Source organism: Natator depressus, chromosome 19, assembly GCF_965152275.1.
Source record: "Natator depressus isolate rNatDep1 chromosome 19, rNatDep2.hap1, whole genome shotgun sequence".
In the NCBI taxonomy this organism is placed as follows: domain Eukaryota; kingdom Metazoa; phylum Chordata; order Testudines; family Cheloniidae; genus Natator; species Natator depressus.
Window position 1 is genome coordinate 6,860,743 of NC_134252.1, and position 13,901 is coordinate 6,874,643.

Sequence of the window (13,901 nt, forward strand, 5' to 3'; positions counted from 1 at the left end):
GGGCATATCCATATTCTGCAGTCTTCACTCGTAAAACCCCCCATTTGAGTAAATATGAGTTGTTTTGTTTGAGAAATTTGTGAAGATGATACTAATCTAAGTACTTGGTGTTAATTTACTTTACCACAAAGAATTATTTCTCCTTTTGTCACCAGCTGCCCATCATTTATACGTACATACAGGGACTCACAAAGCAGTACCCCTACGGGTTGAGTTAGCAACTGCAAGTTGTGTTTTTTTAAACAGATACAGAAAGAATGTGCTCTGTAGAACTAGATATATGATTCTGCATACAAGGATTACACGGATATGTCCAATAAATTTAACATATGTACAGTCTCTGTGTCTTTTCTTTGCCAAACAAAATGATATAAAATCTGGCCCTTCTGCTGGCAGCTAGTGCTTTCATCTCATGTACAAAATCATATTAAACTTTTATTATGGCAGGAACTGGGGCATCCCACCAACCCTGGGGGCTCAGCTAAGAGTGAAAAGTAAGGAGCGGGGCATCACAGATTCTCTTGAAGTGTCTGGAGTATGGGAAGGATGCGAAGTAGACCAAGCAGGGGGTGAGAAAGGACAGGCCCTCAAAACTCTACTGAACAGCATGTCAGTAAGAGAAAGAAATGGGACATCAAGGCCAAAATCATAAAGCCTGAGGGGGTTAAGAACAATTTGAGGCATTCTGGTGCCCTGAGGGGCAAGTGGGCGTGAGGCAGGACAGGGCATTACATTCCCTCAGGGGAACAGGCGGGTGTGTGGCAGATGGATCTTGGGCACCAAAACCCCTATAGTACATAAAGGCGTGAGAAGGAAGCATCTAGGGCATCACGGTTCCCTCCTGGGGAGCATGTGGGGCTGTGGGTGTGAGAAGAGGAAAGCGCCACCCTGGAAGGGAAGCTCAGGCAGCGGAAGCTGCTGGGTTGTGCCTGCAATCGGAGCGTTGCCCCTTTAATTGTGTCCCCAGCCCTCGGGCGTCTCTGTCCAACGCCCACGTCAGCAAATACCTTTTGTTTCTCTCACGTTCGGGCTTCCAGGGTTTGGGGCGGCGGGACCCGCCACTTGCATTGAAGCCACACAGAGCCCGGCCCGCGGGTTTGGGGATCGCGCCTCCTGCTCTCCCCGGCTCGGCGGCTGCAGCCCGCGGAACCCAGCCGGTAAGTGGCGGCGGCGCAGCCCGCCGGCAGGCCGGCCTGGGCGTTGGGGTGCGGGGGCTGAAACGGCCCCAGAGCCAGCCGCAGGCCGGGGGCGGTGAGCCGCTCCCGCGGGCTCTGACGCGAAGCGGGCCGGGGCCCTTCGGCGGACGCTCCCGGGCCCAGGCGCTCTCCGGAGCCGAGCTTCAGCCCCGCGTGAGCCGCGTTTGCCGAGAGACCGAAGCGGGCGCCATTTGCAGCCCCGGGTGCGGCTGTGAGGGGCCGGGGCCGGGGACGGCAACAAAGGGCTGGCGGGAAGCGGGTGCGGGGCGAGAGCAGGCGGAGGGGGAGACGGGCTCGCACGCAGGCAGCCAGACCGGGATCGGGGCCGAGGCGGCGCGGGCGACGCCGGGCGCGGGCGGCAGTTCTCGGGGGGGAAGGGGGGCGGGGGCCCGGCGGGAGCCGCACAAAGCGGGAGGCTTGAGCCTGAGGAGAACCCCCGCCGGGGCGAGCGGGTGTCGGCGCTGCAGCCGCCCGGGCAGCCCACAGGGCCCTGCCGGGCTTGAGCCCCACGGCGCCTGGCCCGCTGGCGGCCGCCGGCTGCCCCCAGCTCCTGTCGGGCACTGGCGCCCCGGCCGCTGGGGAGGGCGGCCGGCACTGCGGTCTCCAGTCGCTAGGCGCTGCTGCCCCTGGTCGCTGGGCGGGCGTGTCTCGCGCCGTCGGGCGTCCCTGGCTCCCGATGGCTGAAGGACCAATGCGGACTGGCCGCGCGGGTGAGTGACAGCGCCCTCCGCCAATGTCACGGCGCGGGAGCCCGGCCCGGCGGCTTCGGTGCCCGTGGCGAGTTTGCTGCTGCGGCTGCTGGCCGCGGTTTTGGTCCCCCTCCGTGCAGAGGATGTGACCGTCGTGGTGCTGGTCTCGCTCCTCTCCTCCCTGTGCTGATGTGGGCTGTTCCTTCTTCGGAAAAAGAAGGAATGGTCTCAGTGCATACTGTATTTCCAAAAGACCGCTGCTTTTAGAATTGGGTTCCGCAACTCTGGTTTACATGTAGCATGTCAAGATTGTAATTATTCTTTATTGTAGAGCAACGCTTCCTGTTACCCTTTTTTTGGAATGGAGATTTCTTCCCATCAGTTTCATCTCCTGCAGCAACTAAATGAGCAGCGCAAGCAAGATTTATTCTGTGACTGCTGTATTCTGGTTGAGGGAAAGGTTTTCAAAGCACATCGAAATGTGCTGTTTGCCAGTAGTGGTTATTTCAAAATGCTCCTTTCCCAGGGCTCAAAGGAGACAAGTCAGCCAACGACAGCTACCTTCCAGGCATTTTCTCCTGACACATTTACAGTTATTCTGGATTTTGTGTATTCTGGCAAACTCTCTCTCACTGGCCAGAATGTCATTGAGGTCATGTCAGCTGCTAGCTATCTTCAGATGACTGATGTTATTAGTGTTTGTAAGACCTTCATTAAGTCATCACTGGACATCAGTGAGAAGGAGAAGGATAGATATTTCAGCCTGTCAGACAAAGATGTAAATTCCAATGGTGTGGAACGCTCATGCTTGTATGGTGCTGACTGGAGAACAGAAAACAGTCCCCCTCATTCTCACTTAAATCCTGATCAAGGGACTTGTGTGATGAGTGGAAATGCTTGGAGCAATTTCAGCTACTATCCAACTTCTCAAAGAAATTCGCAGCAGCAGCTGGCCAAACATGACCAAAGGCAGGATTCCATTAAAAAAACTAGACATTTAGGATTGCAACAATCCTCTGACATTCCCCATTATAAATCAAGCAAGCTTGAAGACCGATCCTCAGACCCTACTAGCCACATTTCTCAATCTGAGGAGGAAGTCCAAATTGATACAGAAATTGACTCTGCCCATGCTGGGTACCAATATGGTCAGGGGTCCGATGTGATGCCAAGGAGCTTGGCTGTGTCACAGCAAGAGCATGAATCACCCCATTCTTCTAGCAAGTCAAAGTCCTCAAAAGCAGATGAGCAATATGGCAACATGCCCTCAATTTTAGGTGTAATGGGGAGCTGGGCTGAAGGTAAGAGTTGGTCATTTGTACCTCTCCCCTCAGTTTCTTTCAAAAATGTTGAATCTTTACTGTATGAAAGTTACAATGGAAAATTTATATAACAATCTATTATATCACCAGCTCTATCAATGGGGAAGTATGTGTGACTGCACCCAAAAGGCAGGGGGAGGGAATACATTCAGCTGCATTGCCTAGAAATGCAAGATTGGAAAGTAACATTCCCTAAGTGGTACAACTCTGTTACGGCTACCTACAGTATCTTTCTACTTTAAGTCACTAACTTTTGAATTGGTTTCTCAAGCTTTGGAAGGATTCCAAAATGGGGTGAGTTTCACAGAATTAGAGCTCTCACTTCTTTTCCTCTCCCACTGTAATTCTGTTGCATTAACCCCTATGCCCTTAGGTAGACACAGAAACAAAAGCCATGTATCAAAGATATGCAACAAACTATTAGGGACCTTGGGATAGGTTCTCAGCTAGAATAAATTTGTAGCTCCATTGACCTATATTCCCTTTATTTTTGCTATATCTTTTTTGAGATATGGTGACCAGAACTGAACACAATATTTCCTAGTGCGGGTGTACCATCTGACAGTATTATCTTTTTACATTATTTTTCAGTCCAGTCCTTTTACATTCTAATACTTGTTGCTTTACCATTGACTTCTGCTCAGTATGCAGCATTGCTGAGCTGTCCACCATGATACCCAGGTCTTTCTTTCCTGAGGTTTTACAGTTAATGTGGAGCACTGTACGGTGTACACACAGTTCCAACTCATGAACTATGAGCTGTTTGTGAAAGCACACTCTCAGTAGTTGATTTTAGCTAAAATTCTCTTTTTAGTAGAGAGAATATCACAAGAGACTACTAGTTCAAGCTGGAACCAACGTGGGGTTGTTTTTTTCCTATGAAAGGTATGTAGGGTCTTAAGTTCTTATAGAAGTATTAGAATTTTGGCAGAGACTGGCAGCTAAATCAGGCCAGCCTTTTCAGGTCTCAAACTTTGTGATTTTTTTTTTTAATTTATTTCTGTTGATTAAAACTTCTCATATGTCCATGTTCCCAAAACATCTTTTGAAATTATACTCTAATAATTGGACTCTCGCGTGAGTTTTTGCTTTATCACCTCTTCCTTTGGTCATAATTATTGTGCATTACTAATTGTAATGTAATGTTCTGCTAACTACTGGGCAATACAGGCAAAGTCTTCCAGAGAATACATAACTTTACAAAATTCAAGTTTTAAGTGGCAGGCAACCAAACACTAGAGATCAGATATATGATCTCTTAAGATTTACCAACCAAAGATTCCTGTGGAAGGTGCAGGGTGTCAGAATGCAGTTTATTTTATCTTGTTTCACGTTCTGGGAAGGCACTGGCTTCTTTGCTCCTCACATTCATGCAACAGAGCAGAAGTAGGTGTTGGGATTCCGTCCAAGACCTCTTCCACTTGACTTATCCAGAACAACTCATCCAATTCTAGAAGAAAACTTCATCCAGTTTTCTGGAATCCAAAAACTCAGTCTGACTCTAGCTGGTCACTCAAGTTACTTTTTTAGGATGTAACAGCTCTATGCCCACGCTAGCCAGGCCCAGACACAGGGGTTTTAGGTACAGGATTATACCATGATTCTACGTCATATCACACAGTACACAGTTTCCTAGCTACTAACATTTATGCTTCTTGAATCTAATCGGTTTACACATTGTACGGATCGAGTAAGGACCAATCATGTTGCAGATTGTGTAAAGACCAATCACTTATGTCCTCACCTGATTTACATTTCAAGCGTATCAGTTCAGCATGTTCCCACTCATCTCATCTAGCCCAAAAATACCATCTCCAGCATAGCTTGTCACACCCTTGTTTACAGTTTAGCCTTGCACTCAAATCAAGCTATATGCAAGTTTACTCATGCCAAGCAAGATCTATGCCAATAGTAGGGAATCTTGTTCCTCAAAACTACTTTAGTGTTAATTGCACATCACCAGTCAAGGAACACTCCCCCTATCCCCCTATCCCCATCGTGCTTTTTTTTTTTAAAGAGCCTGTGGAGGAAGCGAGGAAGGTCATGGTGATGACAACTTTATAATGTGGTGGAAGGGCATAGCAATAGGAGAAAAGATACCTGTGTTCTGTTTCCAGCGGTACTGCTGACTTGCTGTATGATCTTAGGCAAACCATTTAGGTCCCAGTCCTGTAAATACTGAAGTCAATAGGACTATCCACATGCTTAATTAACTGTAAGTATAAAAAAAGGGTTGTGTGTTTTTTGTTTTTTTGTGTTTTGTTTTTTATTAAAGGATTGGGGCCTAAAGCTGTTTATCTGTAAAATGGGGATAATAATGCTTATTCCCTGGTGAAAACCATTATGAAAGTGCTATGTAGTTTGCCATTGTTAACCTAAAAATTGGGGGCGGGAATTAATTCCCTGACATATTTTGTTAATTACTGCTTTGGCATTTCAAGCTATTTTATTTTTGAGGCATGAACTTTGTATATTTACGCCTCAGTTCTTCTGCCTTGATCTGCTGACAGTGGAGCTGTACAGTATAACTAATAAAAAGAAAAGGAGTACTTGCATCCGATAAATTTGTTAGTCTCTAAGGTGCCACAAGTACTCCTTTTCTTTTTGCGAATACAGACTAACACGGCTGCTACTCTGAAACCTGTCAGTATAACTAGTAGAAATGCTAATCTTTCAGACACTAACATTACAAAGGTAGTTAATTTTGAATGGCTGAAATAGCTATCTTATCAAACTCCATTGTTACTATAATCAAAGTGTTTGTCCAGGCTGGCTTATAAACACTAACCCTTCAGTGGCTCCCTAGTTTCATCCTGCAAGTTTGGTCACTATCCTTTATTTTTATTCTTATCCATTCTAGTATAGCCAATTGTTGAGTCCTTTTCTTTTATTCCACTGCTACATATTTAACGTGAAAAAACGATGACATCCTGTGGAACTGAAGGGTTGACTTTGAAAGATTTGTGATGTTAATTCACTGCTTTTTATAGTCAACATAACTTATAAATTAGAAAAAGTATCTTTTAGAATTTGTTATATTATTAGACCTGTTTATGATATTTTTCAGGTTTTTAATAGGATTGTTTTGTAACAGATGATCTGCCCAGGATGAGATTCAAGTGCCCATTCTGCACCCATGTGGTGAAGCGAAAAGCAGACCTAAAGCGCCACCTTCGTTGCCATACAGGAGAACGACCTTATCCATGTGAGGCATGTGGAAAAAGATTTAGCAGGCTAGACCACCTAAGTAGCCATTTTCGAACAGTATGTATTTTAGACAAAGACTGCATGGTTTCATTTAATGCATGTACAAGTGTATGTCTTGGAGTATAATGTATGGATGCATATTATTTTACGTTACTCAATCTGCTTGGCATGATTATGCCTTTTTTTTTTAAAGCAAGGTTAATATAAAACGGCACTCTAGTGGTTTAAAAACACGTCAACTTGAAATTTAATCCTTTTGAAAAGGGATTAATTTCATCCTTGTTTAGAAGGCCTGCAAAAGGGCTATGTACAATTTAAGACCTCCAAATAGGGTATAGGCCTTGTGTGAGCCCTTTGGAGATGGGTGAATGTTGCTCAAAAGGAATTGAAAGTAGTATTTGGCACTACTCCTACCCCTATCCATTTCTTTGTCTTAAAAAATCACTTCTCCCTCTTCCCTGTTGCTCTGTGAAAGACTCCTATAAATGAGGAAACAAACTGACTAACCAATTTGATTATACAAAAAGTAAAACTGAAAATACAGAATTTTTCTTAAGTGTTAGTACAGTAATAGGTAGACTTGCACACAAGTGTAGCTCTTTTTTAAATTTTGGCTTTGTTCCTTTAATCCCTATTTAATTGTCTTTTAAAAATAAGTTCAGGAATAAGGTAAAACTGGTGGTACTGGGGGAAATAAGCTGTAATATTTGAGAAGGGATCTGGCAGGGTGGATGGAGAACCTAGAGCGGGGTGGGCAAACTTTTTGGGCCGAGGGCCACATCTGGCTGGGAAAATTGTATGCAGGGCAGGAGGTTGGGGTGCAGGAGGGAGTGCAGGGTGTGGTAGGGGGTGTGGTGTGCAGGAAGGGGCTCAGGGCAAGGGATTGGGGCAGAAGAGGGGTGTGGGGTATATGAGGGGGCTCATGGAAGGCGGTTGGGGTGCAGGAGGGGTGCGAGGTGCAGGAGGGAGCTCAGGGCAGCGGATTGGGGTACAGGAGGGGTGCGGCAGGGGGTTGGGGTGCACAGGGGTGTGGCGGGGCTCAGGGCAGGGGGTTGGGGTGCGGGGTTCAGCAGTGGGCTTAGGGCAGGGGGTTGGGGAGCAGGAGGGGTGCAAGGTGCAGGCAGGGGACTTAAGGCAGGGAGTTGGGGGGCGGGGGTGCAGGAGGGGTTCGGGCTCCGGCCTGGCACCGCTTACCTAAAGCAGCTCCGGGGTGGCAGCAGTGTGCACCGGGGCCAGGGCAGGGGCCTCACGCCACGCCACTCCAGGAAGCAGCTGGAACCACTTCCCTGCGCCCTTCCCCTTCTTCCTCTGCCCTCCCCCCAAAAAAGACTACCACTCAAACCAGAGGACTTCATTAACTGTCAACTTACCTCATTTCAGGCCCAAAGCTAACTGTTTTCCACACACATTTGGCACCTTCTCATTTATATTGTTGAAAAGTTACATCAGAAAAATAATAATGAAACTTGTTATTTACCCTTAAGGAATTAATCCGACATCCATCTTAATGAATGAATAATTATTTTGTGTCACCTATTTATTAGGTTCATGTTTTTGGACCCTGACAGTTTGAAAATTATGTGTGTCAGTAACATATAGATCTGTAGGACAATTACAGAAAGATGAAATCAGATGATCTGTGACAGAAATCTTTGGTATACATACACACAAGCCTGTATGCTCTCCCTCTTCGTATTTTTATTTAGTAAATTTTGTATTTGAAAGTGAAATATCAAATTGTTGAATGAGCACAGTTCTGTCATACTACTTAAGTAACAAATCACAATTTTTTGTTGCAGATTTTTTTAAATTCCCAGTTATGAAATAATAAAGCCAGAACTCAGTTCACTGGGGGTGGTTAGAATTTTCCTATGCTGCCTGGATTCTTAACATTAAAAGTTTAATTTCTCAACCAGGCCTGTCCTTGAGGACAGAATTATAAACTTTAAACTGAGACAGAACTTTTCAAAAAAGGCAAGTGCTCTATAGTGTTGAGATCACAACACAGGGTTTTCAGCTCCCCTGTGAATCTCCTTTTGGGCTACTCAGTAGGTTTGTTTAAATCAGCCTAAATTAATTTTTTTTATAAACCTGTGAAGCACAAAGTTGTCAAATGATATCTGACTGCCTCTTCACAAAACAAGAACACAGAACTTGTTTGGCTATCCTACTCTTATGGAGGAAAATACCAGCTTTTATCCATTTCAATTTTCACAGATTCATCAGGCCTGTAAGCCAATCTGCAGAAAGTGTAAGCGCCATGTGACTGAGCTGACAGGGCAAGTGGTCCAAGAGGGGACAAGACGTTACAGACTCTGTAATGAGTGTCTGGCTGAAGCCGGCATAGACAGCATCCGCATTGACTTGGAGGCTGAACCACAGCTTGAATTTCCACAAGAAGGGGATAAAGATTCCAGGTGGCACTACAGTGAAGACAACAGATCAGATGTGGAGATTGTGGAGGATGGGTCTACTGACTTGGTCATCCAACAGGTTGATGATAGTGAAGATGAAGCAGAAGAACAGGAAGTAAAGCCAAATATTAGGTAGTAGTGAGTGAACTGAGAATTAGTAAATCTCCCCTCTTACATTGACTTCCAGTGTCTTGACCATTAGCCCCCAACCAGCCTGTTGTTAATATACAAAGATCTACTATATTGGCTTCTTATGAACTTGTCTAAACTTGCATGCATTTATGGACATGCCATTGAGTCCATTTTGAATTTTGTTACTCAAAGTATCAATATTTTGCTTCATTAGAAAGAATCCATCCTGCGATGGAATAATGGATGAACAATGAAACTGAACTACTACGATAACTTTATAGCAGACAGTGGGTCCCTTCTCAAACCTTTTTTGTTGTGGGGAGGGGTAAAAAACACTTTAAAATTTCACATTTCACTGTAAATTACCCTATTTTAAAACTTTTATAGGCGGGGGGGGGGGGGGGGGAGAGCGCGGAGTTTATATCCAGTATCACCTGGTGACAGCTAAGTATAACAGGGTAACCCAGTATCGAACATAAACAAAATTTTCTTTAAAATCCAGAAATGAGGGTGCCCTTCCATGGAATTGAATAACTTCTTGATATCAAGTTTAGAGAAGCCAGGAAAAACTTTCAGAAATATTGTATATAAAATGTTTTAGATGTGATAGCACATATCTGGAAAAGCACTTTTTTGTAAAACTTCTAATAAGAAAAAACAGTAGCAGACCATTCATTCAGGAAAACTTTTTCCCAGAAAATAAACAAATGGATATAACTTCTAGTCAATGCATCACAGATCAAGTGATGTCTGAGAGAAATCATTCATTGATACTGCTAAATGTCTTATTCACTTTGAAAATCGGGAATACTCGTTCTTTCCATCAAAATCCACTCAGTCTTTTGTTAACTATCGAAGGAAAGCAATTTTTTAAAATAATGAATTTTTGTACTTCTCAAAAGTGCCAAGTTGACATGACTGAGAATTGTATGTAGTGTAGTTGTAGCTGTGTCAGTCCCAGGATATTTAGAGAGACAAGGTGGGTGAGGTAATACTTTTATTGGACCAACTTACATTAGTGAGAGAGACAAGCTTTCGAGCGATACAGAGTTCTGACCTGAAGAAGAGCTCTGTGTTGCTCAAAAACTTGTCGCTCTCACCAACAGAAATTTATTATAATATAAAATATATTACCTCACCCACCATTACTGAGATTTGTTAGTTATAAGAACAGGTACAACGCTACCAATGGCAGTTCAAGCTTCCCAAAACTACTGTAAAATAAACACCTTCAGGGGTGAAAAGGGTTGTTTTAGCCTCCATGCTAGTTCCTTCCTTGTCCCCTCATTCCATTCTCAACAATGGTCTCACAGCTAACTAACCTGTACACCTGGTAATTAGAAACTGAACTAATGCAAACTAATTTTAATCTAAGCCACTGAATATTTTGGTCCATAGTGATCTGTACTCAATTTGAACTGGTAAGTTAAAGGTAATGTTCCCAATGTCATTCAGTCACCAAGAGGACCTTGTAATCTTCTTTTCCTAAGCTTTCTCAGTGAACAATATACCCTGAAAACATACATACAATTTGTTACTTTGTCTACAATTAGAATACAAGAGGTGATTAGTGCCAACCAGAGAATGTTGCTAAGACAAAATAAGCCACTTTTACTCTCTGATATAGTGAGTTAACCAGCACTGCAAACATGAAACAAACACATGCATGCTACTAGTGTGCTTTTCTACAATCTCATCTTGAACAGAAATAATCTGTAGTTGGATGATTTAAAGATAATTGGACATAATTATTAAAAGCTTCATCCTGCCCTCATGGAAATTACTGGTGTTATCATTTATTTCAATGGGTGCAGGATTATGCCCTAAATTTCTATTTTCCATAAATCCTTGCTTGTCTGAATTTTTCTCTGATAGTAAATTGCAGGTTTTATCTCTTTGCACTATATCAAATAAGCATGCTTGCCTGACGTCTAGATTAACTACAGCAACATTACAAAAGTGTACTATTGTAACTTCTCTACCCATTTACATCTTAACATAAGTGGATTTCAAGTAGTGCTTTTTAAAGATGCGTAATCTTAATTTAATATCTGTATTACCTGAGAGAGCAGCATTTTCTTTTTGGGATGTTGATAGCTAGAAGGAATGTTAAATGAAAACCTGGGCAATGCCTTCCTGGAGATCATAGTCTGGCTCCTAAATTTCTACACTGGAAGAGGCTGAGAGCAGTCCAGAAGTAGCATGCTCATCTTCTAGGGAGAGGAATACCCTCTTTCACCTTTGTCTGCCTCAGAAACAGTGTTGTCTGCCTCAAGAGAGAGCCTTGTCTGTTCTTTTTCATATGGCAGAATGGGATGACCAGAGGTGGGCTCTGATAAAACAGGGAAGTGAAAGGAGATTGCTTATGGGCTCCTATAGCTGATTTTAATTTTAATTATAATTATTCCAGATTTTCTCCTGCTATCACCTGTCTAAATTTGTTTTATGTTCCTTTTCACGCAGAAATTTGCACAATGGGTTTGCTCTGAAACTGCACAGAAAACTCTTGAAGTTTTCCACTTTGACAAAATTCCTGTAGTGGCTGGCAGAGGCAAGAAATCCAAGCAGACTTCTTCCATTTCTGCCAGAACTCCTAATATACTACAATTAAAACTTTGTAAAATATTCCATGACCAACCTGAACTAACTTTCAGACCTAACAAAGGAATGAGTATAGAGAGACTGAATGGCTTCAGAGAGCAGTTAATTTAGTAATTTGCTAACAGAAACCTGATTTACAGGTAAGAGGGAAAACTCCTGTTCAATCAGTAGTCAGCCACAATAAATTCCAGTTAGTAATAAATTCCACTGTGCCAGAATATTGAGCAATCACAGTAAATGATGGGGAGAGGGCTTTAGGGCCACGCACATAACCTGGGCTACATCTGCTGAGGATGACATCTAGTGTGTAGCCTATTGCAATGGTTTTCAAACGGCGGGTCGTGACCCAGTACTGGGATGCGGCAGCTCTGGTCAGCACTGCTGACTGGGCCGTTAAAAGTCCCTACCTGTTCTGACGCTTTGCTGCGCCACAGAAGCAGCCAGCAGCAGGTCCGGCTCATAGGCAGGGGGGTCACGGGTCTCTGCGCGCTGCCCCTGCCCTGAGCACCAGCCCGGGCAATGGAACCTGGGGGGTGGGGGTGCCTGTGGGCGAGAGCTACACAGCTGCTTGCGCGCCTCTGCCTAGGAGCCGGGCCTGCTGCTGGCCGCTTCTGAGGCGTAGCGTGGTCCGCAGTGCCAGGACAGGCAGGAAGCCTGCCTTAGCGCTGTCGCTGACCAGGAGCCGCCTGAGGTAACCCCAATCCCCAGCCCTGAGCCCCCCCAAACCTGGATCCCCTTCCTGCCCCCCAAACCCCTCATCCCCAGCCCCACCCCAGAGTCTGCATCCCCACTCCAGCCCTGAGCCCCCCAAACTCAGCCCCCACCTGCACTTCAATCCCTGGCCCCACCCCAGAGCCCTGACCCCCTCCTGCACCCCAACCTTGGCCCAGAGCCCCCTCCAACACCCTGAACCCCTCACCCCAACCCTGAGCCCCTCCCACACCCCGAGCCCCTCCTCCCCAGCTCAGTTGGGTCACGGGCATCAACACTTTTCTTCAACTGGGTCGCCAGAAAAAAGGTTTGAAAACCACTGGTCTATTGGGTATGTGGGGTTTTTCTTTTTAGAGCACAGTCTATCACATATCCTGGTCTGAGTCAGGATATTTGATTAGGTGGACATTTATCTATCTCCAGGAGTGGTCAATAGCAGATGCTTCAAAAGAAAGTACAAAACCCCTTTAATGGGCAGGTCTGGAACAACCTGCTCACATGAGGGAAATTTCTTCCCAACACTAGGCAGTTAGTGGCTGGCTGTGTCCTGACGCACAAGGGTTTCTACAGTTTTAAATACATTTATCCGAGATAATGTAACCAGATGTTTTTATTTGTCATGTCTAGTCCATTTTGAAAATTTTATTAAGCTATGAGACTATCTTGAGGCAGTGATTTCAACAGGTAAACATGTTTTGTATTTTAAAGTATGTTTTATACTTGCCTTTTTAATTTGATTTATTCACATATTTTTGTACTGCAAAACAGGGTAAACAGAAGTGCCTGACACTCTTTATCATTCATCATTTTACATACTTTATCATGTTCCCTCTGTTCCTTTTCTAAATGTAAATGGTCCTAATTTTTTAAACATCTCCTCTCATGAAAACCTTTTGCTTCTAATCACTTTCTTTGCATGTTAGGTAGTAATGTCATACAATTCTTCTCCAGAAGCCCCCTCTCTTTATGCCCAGAAAAAAAACCATGGCATGGCTGAGCGAATTTTAATGGAAATGGGGCTGATATCCTGCTGGCTTCATAGGTTACTTTTTCTACTGAACAGTCCTATCTGGCAAAATCAACTGATTGTAATACTCCCTTCTTGGTACTCTGCCAGACTACAGATAAGTCAGCTGACTTCCTGCACTTCTAAACATCTTGAGAAGCTGTTCACAATTGTTGCATTGACTTCCTCTCCTGTCAAGGACATGACTGGGATGTTAGCGGTCACGCCTAATGGTCAGAGCTATGGGAGTAGCCAGGCCTGGAGGTTAGAATGGAGCCAAGTTGGAGTCAAGATTCAGGGCCACGGGACGTGTAGGGACAAAGGCAAGAGCAGAGCTGAGGGGCACAGCCAGGGGTTAGAAGCCAAATGTCAGATCCAATGGGTGAGCCGGAGACTTGGTCAGGAAGCGGACCCAGACTTCTCAAGGGCAGGGACAGAAGCAGGCACAGCAAGCAAGATCAAGCGCAGTTGCAATTAGGGAATGTGCTGAGCAGTCAGCAAGGTCTGGGTATTGCTGGGTTAAACAGTAATTAGCTCTACCCCTCCATCAATTAGGTAGCCTGTTAGGATCAGCTGTGTCCAGTGTGGTGTTAGGAGACTGTCCCTACTGCACCTGGCTCCTT

General features: G+C 44.7%; 1 protein-coding gene across 1 annotated transcript; it reads left to right on the forward strand.

Moving 5' to 3' along the window:
• Positions 1-934: 934 nt before the first annotated feature.
• Positions 935-9,273, forward strand: ZBTB8A (zinc finger and BTB domain containing 8A). The gene is made up of 4 exons (XM_074934464.1): positions 935-1,157; positions 2,217-3,186; positions 6,302-6,471; positions 8,632-9,273. Exons 2-4 carry the CDS (start codon positions 2,247-2,249, stop codon positions 8,962-8,964), a joined length of 1,443 nt encoding a protein of 480 aa, XP_074790565.1. The 5' UTR covers positions 935-1,157; positions 2,217-2,246; the 3' UTR covers positions 8,965-9,273.
• The last annotated feature ends 4,628 nt before the right edge of the window (positions 9,274-13,901 follow it).